At 46.0% G+C, this 13,273-nt stretch overlaps 1 protein-coding gene across 2 annotated transcripts in view; it reads left to right on the top strand.

Annotated features, from left to right (window-relative positions):
- The first annotated feature begins 1,348 nt into the window (after positions 1-1,348).
- Positions 1,349-13,273, top strand: part of VSTM5 (V-set and transmembrane domain containing 5) — a 31,022-nt gene continuing 19,097 nt past the window's right edge. For both annotated transcript variants that reach the window (XR_008290541.1, XM_053203824.1), the window contains exon 1: positions 1,349-1,770. Coding sequence is in view for 1 of the 2 variants with exons in the window: in XM_053203824.1 (XP_053059799.1) it covers positions 1,680-1,770 (91 nt within the window). In the remaining variant the exon portion in view is untranslated. The remainder of the gene's footprint in view (positions 1,771-13,273) is intronic.

The raw sequence follows: 13,273 nt of genomic DNA, 5'->3' as shown, positions 1-13,273 counted from the left end.
CACCCTGAAAATCTGATTCATTGAACTGGAGGGACACCCAGTTCCATATTGTAACACTCAGTCCCCTGGTGCTTTGTTTCTAATGTGCAGACAGGGTTGACCATTTCTGGCACAGCCCAGTCCCCTCAGAGGTCCAGAGAGTTGATGTCACTTCTCCATGGCTGGAGAGCTGGGAGGTGACAGAGGCGGGATATAAACTTACAGCATCACTGTAAGTGATGGGTCATTCTAGCCTTTATCAGCTCTTGATCTCACCATATTCTTTCTTCTCTCGTAAATGTCTCAGACTTCAGTTTTTCTCGTCCATATATGCATTCAGCAAATAGTTATTAAGCACCTACCCTGTGCCAGGTCTGCAGCAATGAGCAAAACAGCCAGTTTCCTCTCACCTTGGCCTCAGCAAGAAGAGCCCTCAAACCTGGATGCCTTTCTCAATTTGGATCATTTGGGCTCCACTAGTTTGTGAATTCCTTGGGACCAGGAGCCACGAGTTATTTATTTTTGGAGCTGCAGAGCCTAGCACATTGCCTGGTGTAAAGGCAGGTTTGATAAAGTTTGATGAATAAACAAATACGAGTGATTCCTAAATCCCCACACATGGATCAAGAAAACAGAAAAATGTCAAGAAGACCACTTGTATTAGTCAGGACTCTCTCAATTCTATGTCATTGAAATCTAACTTAAATTCTCTCCATCAAGAGAGGGATGAGTTACTTGCTCGTAACTGGCAAAGGCAAATGTGCAGAATCCCAGAGGTCAGACCATGTTATTAGGGCTCAGTCTTTCTTGGCGGCTCCCAGCTGGCTCAATCTGTGTCCGTTGGCTTCATTCTTAATTCACAGGCTCTCCACGTGACAGGCAAGATGGTTCCCCAGTGTTCTCAGGTTTGTATCCTCTGATTTCAGCAATCCCAGCAACGACGCCAGGGCAGCCTCCAAAGGCCCATGTGCCCATCCCTGAACCAAACACTATTTGGTTCAATGCTCTCTTAGTATCTCCCAGGGGCCAGGCCCTTTGCAAACAAATAGGCTGTCCAAGAACACTTGGATAGATGAAGGGACGGATTGGTGCATGGGTAGATGGGTATGTGGGTAGATGGATGGATGGACCGGTGTGTGGATGGTGGACAGATGGATGGATAGATGGTGGGTGGATATCATTAGTATCTAATGGCTCCACCCAGAGCTGCCTGAGGCTCTCTTGTTGTCCCCTTCTTCCCACCCCTCTTACCCCAGGCTGTCACTTCACTTTCCTAAAAGCCTTCTGGTTGCCCGTGGAGCCATTAGATGGTCTCTCTTGGTCCTCAGCCAACAGCTAGTACTTTCCCTCCCTCTTGTATCCAGCATCCAGCTGAGTCTGGAATCAATACCAGGACGCTGGGTGTGAACGGAAGGAGCCTGCTCTTTATTTGCCATTATTTACTTCTGAGCGTGTGCATTCCCACTGCTTTCCCATTCTCTCTGTCTCTCCTCTCTTTTCCTTCCCACTCCTTGGGAACTGGCTCAACCACAATAGGATCAGCTCATCTGCATTTGGCCCTAGAGGACCTGCCAGACTCCGAGGAGGAGGGCAGAGGCGGCGGGCGGGCGGGAGCCGCACGGCGCTGTGACAGCGCACAGTCGGGCCCGCGCTCGCCGCCTGGAAGCCCATGCCGGGCCGGAGCCGTGCCGGGATTGCTCATGAGGCCTCTGCCGAGCGGGAGTAGGAAGAACCGCGGCATATCCCTGGGGCTCCTCGCCCTCTGCCTGACCGCAGCCTGCTGTCTGCAAAGTAAGCGCGGGGCGGCGGAGGGGGGGAGGCGGCGGGGCGAGCGCAGCGGGGAGGCTCGGGGCGCGGCGGGGCGGCGGGGCCAGGGGGGCTGTGGAGGACCGCGGGTTGCGCGGGGCGCGGCGGGGGACCGCAGGGCGGCGTGGGGCGGCATTCGGGTCCCGGGTGTCGCGGCTGCCGGGCCACAGGCCCTAGCCCACCTTGGGGGCCCCGCCTGGCAGGGGACGCGCTGCTCCCCGGCGGGGCTGGGAGCGTCCCCTACGGCGCCGATCGCGGCCGGAGGGGACGAGCAAACCGCAGGCTCTCCGGTCCTGGCACCTTGGGCCACTTGGGGGTGCCCGTCCCGGCCCCGCCCGGCGGGGCGTTATCAGAGCCGGAAGCCGGCGGGGAGTTAACCGGCTCCGGGCCGGGGCGGCCGCCTCCTCTGCAGTATTTTCTATTTCTTTTTTCCTGGAATGACCGGACTGCAGCTGAGGTGTTCGGACCCCAAGGGCACGCGGGCCCCGCCCCCTCCTGTGGGGACCCCTCGTCCTCCTCCGGGCTTCCCCGGTCACCAGGACATTCTGTAGGCCTTCCCTAAACGCAGAAGAGCCCACAGCAGACTCTCTTGAAGTAAAGGGGTTCTGGGGGGTTGGGTTTGGGTGTTGGGGCTTGAGGTGGCCCTTGCCACTGTGCACCGAGTGGCGGGCTTTGGGTGACCCTAGAATCTCCCTAGTATGGGGAGTCTGGATGTAAGGCACAGCTGCACAAACTCCCAATGGCACAGACTGTAAGTTTTACTTTCTCGTCTAGTCATTAACGCTATTGTCATTCCCATTTTACAGATTAGCTAAGTGAGGTTCAGAGTGACCAGTGCAGGGCCATTGGAGGTGGGAGGGCCAATAGTAAGAGCCAGCCCTTACTAAGCATGGATGCATTCACGATCCCTCAGACTTTACAAGACTTCTGTCCTTGAATCCACAAGGCAACCCTCTTCAGTGCTACTCGATTTCTGTTTCACAAGTGAGGAAAGGAGACACAGAGGTTGCTACTTGCACAAAGTCACCAGCTGTTCCTGGGGAGGGTGGGGTGCCAGGGTTCAAACCCGAGCACTCTAGCACTGCACCCTTACACCTCTCTGACTAGACCCCAGCTTTGGAGACTGCACATCTCAGAAACCCAGAAAGACTGGGACTGGGCATGCACTTCTGGCTGCCTGTTGAGGGAGAAGTAACAGGTTGTTATTTCTCAGGTAGGTGGGTGTGTTTGGCCTGGCAGTGACCTTTTCAATTGTTTTTCAAGGCTCCAACACGTTTCCAACTACCATTCTTACACAACAGATGTTCCCAAGACTCAGGCGCCAGCCAATCGCCACAGTGTGTAATTCATTCATTCGCTCACTCATTCAGGGCCCCCTCTGCCTGTAGGAAGCAGGCCTCGGTGGGGAAACCTAGTTCAGAGTCATGCCCTCAGACAAGCAAACGACAGTGCCAGCTTGCAGTGGTGAGTCTGGAGAGGCAGGAAGTGCAAACCTTCTGGGAGCCCTGGACGTTCAGAACCCAGACTGGAGAACTGGCCCCACTGAGTCATTCGTGGCCCGGTCCCCAAGAGGACAGAGGAGCGGGCTGAGTCTGGTCTGGGGAGGGAGTGGATAGGCCAGAAGCCACCACGGTTAGAATGGAGCTGTGGGTTCTGGGCTTAGCTGGGGACGGGATGGGTGGGAAGGGGCGCGAGAGCCAGTGTAGGGGGGAATCTCACCGAAGCCCCCGGAAAGGCCCAGAAACCATTCCAGGACAGGGCCCGTTCATGCTCTGTCTCTCTCTGTCTCAAAAGTAAATAAACGTTAAAAAAAAAAAAAAAATTAAAAAAAAAAAACTTAAAAAAAATAAATAAAAATAAAAAAGAAAGTCTTCCAAATTCCTTCATTTCTGATCTCCACGGGAGATCTGACATACTCCATGCTCGTCTGGGAGGGGGCTGCAGACAGGAGACCCTCCTTTCTCTATTACCACCAGGACCTGAGGACACCTATATGTGACACCCTATTTGCTGTCAGACTTTTTTCTTTAACATGTATGTATGTATGTATAATGGACATATAAGGCATTCAATATTACTGTAGGTGTACAATATTTTTTTTTTTAGATTTTTTAAATTGTTTTTTAAGTTTATTGATTTCTTTTGAGAGAGAGCAAGAGAGCGAGCAGGGGAGGGGCAGAGAGAAGGAGAGAGAGAGAATCCCAAGCAGGCCCTGCGCCATCAGCACAGAACCCGATGTGGGGCTCAGACTCGTGAACCATGAGAGCATGACCGGAAATGAAACCATGAGTCGGGCGATTAACCGCCTGAGCTATCCAGGTGCCCCTAAGGTGTACAACATATTGATTTGATAATTCTATGTATTGCTCAGTGCTCATCAAGATAAGCGTAGTCATCCTCTGTCACCAACAACATTATTAAAAGATGATTGACTGCGTTGCCTATGCTGTACTTTTCATCTCCGTGACATTTACTCTATAACTGAAAGTTTGTACCTCTTAATCCCGTGTCCCCACCCTCCCAGCCTCCTCCCCTCTGGCATCCACCAGTTCTCTGTATTTAAGGGTATGTTTCTGGTTTTTGTTTGTTTATTTTGTTTTTTAGATTCCACATATAAGTGAAATAATATGGTATTTGTCTTATCCATGTCTGACTTATTTCACGTCGCATAATACCCTCTAGGCCCATCCATGTTGTCACAAATGGCAAGATATTCTTTCTTATGGCTGAGTGATATTCCGTTGTAGATATATACCACTCCTTCTTTATTCGTTCATCTATTGATGACACAGACGTGTCTTCCATATCTTGGCCGTTGTACAATAATGCTACAATAGGCATAGGGTTACATATATCTTTTCAAATTAGTGTCTTGGTTTTCTTTGGGTTTTCCAGCAGCGCAGCGGAAATCCTGGAACCCATGATAGTTTTAATTTTAATCTTTTGAGGAACTTCCATACTGTTTTCCACAGTGGCTGCCCCAGTTTTCGTCCCCACCAACAATGCATGAGGGCTTCCTTTTGTCCACATCCTCACCAACATTGGTTTTTTCTTGTCTTTCTCATACTAGCTATTCTGACCTGTGCAAAGTGGTATCTCACTGTGGTTTTGATTTTCATTTCCCTGATGATTAGTGATGTTGAGCATCTTTTCACGTGTCTGTTGGACACCTGTATGTCTTCCTTGGGAAAACGGTTATTCAGATCTTCTGCCCATTTTTTAATCAGGTTGTTTGGGTTTTTTGCTGTTGAATTGTATAAGTTCTTTATATATTTTGGACATTAATCCCTTAGCAGATATACCACTGCAAGTATCTTCAATAGTTGCCCTTTTGTTTTGTTGATGGTTTCCTTTGTAGAGCAAAAGGTTTTTATTTTGGTGTAGTCCTGAGTCTTTATTTTTGCTTTTGTTTCCCTTGCCTGAGGAGACGTATCTAGAAAAATGTTGCGAAGACTGATATTCAAGAGATTACTGCCTCTGTTTTCATTTAGAGGTTTTATGCTTTCAGCTCTCACATTTATGTCTTTAATCCATTCGAGTTCATTTTTGTGTATGGTTTAGGCACGTGGTCCAGTTTTATTCTTTTGCATGTAGCTGTCCAGTTTTCCCAAAACCATTTGTTGAAGAGACAAGTATTCTCTTATGTACTCTTGCTTCCTTTGTTGTAAGTTAATTGACCATATAATCTTGGATTTATTTCTGGTCTTTGTATTCTGTTCTGTTGATCTCTGTGCCTGTTTCTGTGCTAATACTATACTGTTTTGATTATTATAGTTATAGTTACAGTATATCTTAAAGTTCAGGGTTATGATACCTTCAGCTTTGTTTTTCTTTCTAAAGATTGTGTGGTTATTTGGGGTCTTTGTGGTTCCATACAAATTTTAGGATTCTTTGTTCCAGTTCTGTGAAAAATGCTGTTGGCATTTTGCTAGGGATTGCATTAAATCTGTAGATTGCTTTGGGTAATATGGATTAATGGTAATAAGAATTAATGATATTAATTCTTCTAATCCATGAGCATGGTATATCTTTCCATTCGTTTGTGTCATCCTCAATTTCTTTCATCAATGCAGTTTTTCATCAGTGTTCTTTCATCAGTATAGTTTTCAGAGTTTAGGTCTTTCCCCTCCTTGGTTAAATTTATTCGTAGGTATTTTATTCTTGTTGGTGCTATTGTAAATGGAATCGTCTTCATAATTTCTTTATCTGCTACTATTAGTGTGTAGAAATGCAACAGATTTTTGCATATTGATTTTGTGTTCTGCAACTCTACTGAATTCATTTATCAGTTTGAATAGTTTTTTGGTGGAGTCTTTAGGATTTTCTATATATAGTATCATGTCATCTGCAAACAGTGGCAATTTCTTCTTTCTTACCAGTATGGAGCCTTTTAAAATCCTTGTCTTGTCCACTTGCTGCAGCTAGGATTTCCAGGACTATGTTGAATCAACGTGGGGAGAGTGGACATCCTTGTCTTGTCCCTGATCTCAGAGGAAACACTTTCAGTTTTTCACCCTTGAATATGATGTAAGCTGTGGGCTTTTCATAGATTTCCTTTGCTCTGTTGAGGTATGTTTCCTCTAGACCTACTTTATTGAGGGTTTTCATCGTGAACAGGTGTTGTACTTTGTCTAATGCTTTTTCTGCATCTATTAAACTAATCATATGGTTTTTACCCTTCCTCTTGTTAATGTGATGTATCACCTTGAATGATTTACAAATGTTGAACCACCTGGATCTTTATATTAATCTCACTTGAGCATGGTCAATGACTTTATTACTGTGGTATGGAATTCTGTTTACTCATATTTTGCTGAGGATTTTTGCGTCTTTGTTCATCAGAGATATTGGCCTGTAGTTTTCTCCCTTTTTATAGTGTCTTTGTTTGGTTTGGGTATCAGGGTAATGCTGGCCTCATGGAATCCATTAAGAAGTTTTCCTTCGTCTATTTTTGGAAGAGTTTGAAAAGAATAAGTATTAAGTCTTCTTTAAATGAGTCAGAGAATTCACCTGTGTAGCCATCCGGTCCTGGACTTTTGTTTGTTGAGAGTTTTTTTTATTATTGATTCAATTTTCATACTAGTAATTGATTAGTCCAGATTTTCCTGAATCAGTTGTGGAAGGGTATACACTTTCAGGGATCTACCCATGCCTTCTAGGTTGTCCAATTTGTTGGCATATAAATTTTCCCAATATTCTCTTATAATTCTTTATATTTCTGTGCTGTTGGTTGTTATTTCTTCCGCTTCATTTCTGATTTGATTCATTAGAATCTTCTCTCTTTCTTTTCTTGATGAGTCTGGCTGTAAAGGTTGGTCAATGCTATCTTTTCAAAGAACCAGCACTTGGTTTCATTGATTTTTTTTTTTTTCCTACTGTTTTTTCTGCCTCCTTCATTTATTTCCGCTGTGATCTTTATTATTTCCTTCTTTCCACTGGTTTGGGGCTTTGTTCTTCTTTTTCTGACTCCATGATGGGTAAGGTTAGGTTGTTTATTTGAGATTTGTTTTGTTTCCTGAGGTAGACCTGTTGCCATAAACTTCCCTCTTAGAACTGCTTTGCTGTGTCCCAGTGATTTTGGATGGTTGTATTTTCATTTTCACTTGTCTCCATGTATTTTTGTCTTTTCTTTGATTTCTTTATTGAGTTGTTTAGAAGCATGTTGTTTAGCCTCCATGTGTTTGTGTTTTTTCCAGTTGTTCTCTTGTAATTGATTTTCAGTTTCATATGGTTGTGGTTGGAAAAGATGCTTGATAGGATTTCAATCTTGTTAAATTTATTAAGACGTGTTTTGTGACCTAACATGTGATCTATCCTGGAAGATGTTCCATATGCACTTGGAAGAATATGTAGTCTATTGTTTTGAGATGGAAAGTTCTGTACATATGTGTTAGTCTATCTGGTCTAATGTGTTTGTTGTTCAAAGCCATTATTTTCTTGTTGATTTTCTGTCTGGATGATCTACCCATTGATGTATGTACTGTGTTAAAGTCCCCTACTATTATTGTATTATGTCAGTTTCTTCCTTTATGTCTGAAAATCATTGCTGTATGTATTTAGGAACTCTGTGTTGGGTCCATAAATATTTACAATTGTTATATCCTCTTGTTGGACTGATACATTTATCATTATGTAGGGCCCTTTTTTGTGTCTTGCTACAGTCTTCATGGTTTTTTAAATGTATTTTTTCTATTTTATTTTTAAAAAAAAATTTTTTTTAATGTTTTTATTTATATTTGAGACAGAGAGAGACAGAGTATAAGCAGGGGAGGGGCAGAGAGAGAGAGGGAGACACAGAATCTGAAGCAGGCTCCAGGCTCTGAGCTGTCAGCACAGAGCCTGACGTGGGGCTCGAACTCACAGACTGTGAGATCATGACCTGAGCTGAAGGCCGACACTTAACTGACTGAGCCACCCAGGCTCCCCTTCATTTATTTTGTTAAGTTTATTTATTTAGGGGGGGGGGGAGAGAGATGGAGAGGGGCAGAGAGAGAGGGACAGGGAGAGAATCCCAAGCAGGCTCCACACTGTCAGCACAGAGCCCGATGCAAGGCTTGATCTCACAAACCATGAGATCATGACGTGAGCCAAAATCAAGAGTCAGATACTTAACCGATTGAGCCACCCATGCACCCCGTTACAGTCTTCATTTTAAAGCCTATTATGTCTGATAGAAGCATTGCTACCTTGGCTTTTTTTTTCTCCTCTCATTTGCATAGTATGTTTTCCCAGCCCTTCACTTCAATTGGTATGTGTCTTTAGGTCTCAAGTGAGTCTCTGGTTGGCAGCATATAGATGGGTATTTTTTTTAATCCATTCAGTCACCCTATGTTTTTGATTGGAGCGTTTAGTACATTTACATTTGAAGCAATTATTGATAGGTAGGTACTTAATGCCATTCTGTTCATTGTTTTCTGGTTGTTTTTGTAGTTCTCTGCTCCTTTCTTCTCTTGTTTTCTGGCCTTGTGGTCTGATGGTTTTCTTCAGTGTTGTGCTTGGATTTCTTTTTCTTTGGTTTTTGCACACCAATTATAGATTTTTGATTTGTGGTTACCACTGGGTTCAAATACAACATCTTATATGTATAGCGGTCTATATTAGGTTAATGATCACTTAAGTTGGAACACATTCTAAAAGCACTAGTGTGTCCTGTATATGATATCATATTTTGCATGTTTTTATGTTGCCTATCCCGTGACTAATTTTTGTAGATATAATTGATTTTCCTACTTTTGCACGTTAATCTCCATTCTGACTTTGTAACTGGTTAATCTACTACTTTACTATATGTTTGCTTTTACTTGTGAAATTCTTTCTCTTTCATAATTTTCTTACTTCTAGTTACGGCCTTTTCTTTCCCCTCAAAGAATTCCCTTTAACATTTCTGGTAAGCCTGGGTTAGTGGTGATGAACTCCTTTAACTTTTGTTTCCTGGGAAGCTCTCCTTCTATTCTGAAGGATTACCTTGCCTGGTAGGGCATTTTTGGTTGTAGTTTTTCCCGTTTAGCACTTTGAATATGAATATATCATGCCACTTCTGGCCTATAAAGTTTCTGCTGAGAAATCAGTCAATAGCCTTATGGAGTTTTTCCTGTATGTAACTGTTGGCTTTTCTCTTGCTGCTTTTTTTTTTTTTTTAAGTTTGTTTATTTTGCGAGAGACAGACCCCACTAGTTGGGGAGGGGCAGAAAGAGAGGGAGACAGAGAATCCCAAGCAGGCTCTGCACTGTCACCTCGAGCCCAATGTGGAGCTCAAACCCATGAAACCTGGAGATCATGACCTGATCTGAAATCAAGAGTTGGATGCTTAACTGTCTGATTCACCCAGGTGCCCTGGTCTCCTGCTGCTTTTCAAATTAAAGGTTCAATTCTCTTTCGTCATCGTCATCGTTTTAATGATTGTGTGCCTTGGTGTGAACCTCCTAGGGTTAATCTTGTTAGGGGCTCTCTGTGCTTTCTGAATCAGCAAGTCTGTTTCCTTCCCCAGATTAGGGTTTTTCAGCTGTTTCAATTTTTTATTTAAAAAAAATTTTTTTATGTTTATTCATTTTTTTTTTAAATTTTTTTAACGTTTATTTATTTTTGAAACAGAGAGAGACAGAGCATGAACAGGGAAGGGTCAGAGAGAGAGGGAGACACAGAATTTGAAACAGGCTCCAGGCTCTGAGCGGTCAGCACAGAGCCCGACGCAGGGCTTGAACTCACGGACCGCAAGATCATGACCTGAGCCGAAGTCGGAAACTTAACCGACTGAGCCACCCAGGCGCCCCTGTTTATTCATTTTTTGATAGAGACAGAGTGTGAGTAGGGGAGGGGCAGAGAGAGAGGGAGACACAGAATCTGAAACGGGCTCCAGGCTTTGAACTGACAGCACAGAGCCCGACGCGGGGCTCGAACTCACGGACCGTGAGATCATGACCTGAGCCAAAGTCGGACGCCTAACCAACTGAGCCACCCAGACGCCCCTCTTCATTTTTTAAAAAATTTTTTTATTTTTGAGAGAGAGAGACAGAGAGAGAGAGAGAGAGAGAGAGAGAGAGAGAGAGAGAATGAGCGGGGGAGGGGCAGAGAGAGAGGGAGACACAGAATCCAAAGCAGGCTCCAGGCTCCGAGCTGTCAGCACAGAGCCAGACATGGCGCTTAAACCCACAGACCGCGAGATCATCACTTGAGCTGAAGTCTGACACTTAACAAACTGAGCCACCCAGGCACCCCTGATAGGAGTCTTCTGCCCTCTTCTCTCCCTCTTCTCCTTCTGGGATCCTTACAATGCACATGTTATTACACCTGATGATTTCACAGAGTTCCCTTAACCTATTCTCATTTTTTTACTATTCTTTTTCCTTTTTGCTGCTCAGCTTGGTTGCTTTTCATTGCTCTGTCTGCTGTTAGACTCTTAAAAAATATATTTTAATATATCTCAAGTCAGGACACATCAATATCAAACTGATTGCTTTGCTCTAACTCTGTTGGCCTGGACGGAAGTTGAGCCCTTCCTGAGAGGATGTGTGTTGCTTCTGTCAGTCACCAGGAGACTTCTTATCTGGGGAGTAGGAAAGACTTCATGGAGAAGGTGAGGCTGAGTCTTGAAATATGAGTCGTGTATACCACAGGACGAGATGGAGTAGCCAATTCTAGGGATACAGCAGACACTCAAAAAATAGGTGCCCGGTTCCTTCTCGGGCCTGGCCCAGAAGGGTCCAGACATGCTAAACAAGGGAAGGGGAAGTGTGCTGCTGCCTTACCCTGCATCTACCAGGATCTTAGCGGAAACCCCACTCCGAGACCCTGCTGACACTGCGCCTCCTTGGTCCAGTGCATTCGTGAGCCTGGTCTGCCCGCACCTGCGTTTTCCCTGGACAGGAAAGTATTTACTTATCCAGCAGTAAATGGGGGTAGGAGAGAGGCCAGGTTGGCAAGTTCAAAGTTAGAAAATGATTTTCTCCCGTAACTGGGAAGGCCCCAGTCAGCCTTGTGGGCAAAGAAGAAATAGCACATTGGACCGTAAAGGGAGCACTGGACGTTCCTTGTTCGAGTGTGCTTCAGGAAGCACATTGCCCTTTCCTCCTGCTAAGTCGCACCCTGGGGACAGCTATGGCCTGTGCCATGCAGACCCCAGAGGAGCCTGGCTGCTCTGGGACTTCCTGAGGAATCCTTAGCTGGCAGAAAAGGAAGAGCCCGGGGAGCTGGTCCCAGTCCCAGCGCTGGCTGTAAACCCTGTACCCACGCAAGTCCCCGTCCTCTCTGAGTGCACAGGGCAGTGAGCTTGGTGGTTCTCAGCCAAGGCTGCACATTAGAACCCCGTGGGGGGCTTGTAAGACCTACAGATGCCCACACCCTACTCTAGAGAGTCAAACTGGTATCTCCAAGGGCGGGAGCCAGTACCGCTGTGTTCTGATTTTAAGTTCCTTAGGTGATCCTAATGTGTGACCAGGCAGTGCTCCTGGACTAGGCCATTTCTATGTCCCCTCCATGAGTCTCATCCCACGGAAACAGTCAGGAAGCGTACATGTCTCTCCTACCTTCTGGTCTCAGAACACCCACCATTGTGTAGCGGAGCCTCACTTATGTCTTATTTGTGGTTTTTATCCTGACCAACCTATAGACACTTTCCCACCAGGCTTAGGTCCGGAAGACAAGGCTACCTAGCTTGGAAGTCGGGTTTGGGGTTTGCTCAATAGTTCCTGAGTATCCACAGTGTGAGAGGCCAGAATACTCAGCAGGAGGGGAAGGCATGGCCTAGGGCAGGGCAGGGGCAGGGAGGGCGGGGTGAGTCACATCCTAGCCTGATGATTGGATGTTAGGTGCCCTGGGGCCACAGAGAAAGGGATTTACCTGGCTTGTTTGGATTTGGGAAGAGGCTTCTAGAAGAGGAAACCGGGGAAAGCCAAGTAGGAGGTAGCCAGGTGAGCAAGGAGGGAGGCAGTTCTGAGTAACAGGAATTAAGAAGCACAGACCCAGCATTGCCCTCTTTCCTCCCTTTGCGCCAATAGCAGGTGACCATTCTTTGGTTAAACCAGGTCTTCCAACACTTGGCCAATTTCTTCCTATGCAATCTTGTAAGTTCTGTAAAAGTTAAAGAAACAGAGTTTGGGAGGGCTCTGTCTCTGGATCATAGGTTGAGCGTGCTGGAATAGTTCCTCTGATAGACCCTTACACTAGTGCCAGAGAATTGGGAGGGAGATGTGGGTCCCTTGGCCCCAGGCAGTGACCAGGGACCTCACGTGAGACTTCTCGATTTGCCCTTTTCTACCAATGTAACATTTGCTCCCCCGGGCTCACTAGGGGAATAGATCACATTCCTTTTGGAAGCCAATGTCCAGAAGCAGAAGCACAGGCTTGATCTTTCCTGTTGCCATCAACCAAGCCTTCTATATACATTAGGATGGGATTTCAGGGGTTCTTGAACCACAGCTTATTCCTTCATGTCGAGGAGACCATGGATTCAACGTGGCAGCCCCAGCCTGAATGAGCCATCCATCGTGTTACACGTCACTGGGCGCTGGCCATTCGGACCTCAGCACATGCTGGGTGCTCACCTGCTCCTTCCGGCAGGGAGGTGGGCAGTCAGTCCTCTGACATGAACGCAAGGCAGGCTGGGAACTATGTTACAGGAGCCAGGTGGGGGGAGGGGGGTCCTGGCGGAGGAGGCACCTTGAGTGAGCACACACCTGAGATAGGGGAGGGGGGAGTCTGAGCTGAGAACGAGGGGAGAAAGGCCCAGAGGGGAGAGGTCTGTAGTCTGGTGAACTAGAACTGGGTGCCGAGGAGTCTTGAGGGATGGGGATGGAAAAGAAAGTTGAGAGCAGATTACTGAGGACTTTCAGAGCCAGGGGAGACACAAGCATGTGTGTGGTCTAGAAGATCACTCCAGCCGACCGAAGAAAAGAAAAGGCAGTCTCTCCTGAGTTTTTATACTTGCTAATAACAGTTACAAGACAACGATATGTGTGGCTGTTTATTGAGCACCTGCTTTGTGCCAGGTACT

Source organism: Acinonyx jubatus, chromosome D1 (assembly GCF_027475565.1).
Source record: "Acinonyx jubatus isolate Ajub_Pintada_27869175 chromosome D1, VMU_Ajub_asm_v1.0, whole genome shotgun sequence".
NCBI classification, from domain to species: Eukaryota; Metazoa; Chordata; class Mammalia; order Carnivora; family Felidae; genus Acinonyx; species Acinonyx jubatus.
This window is presented reverse-complemented; position numbering and strand designations above follow the sequence as displayed.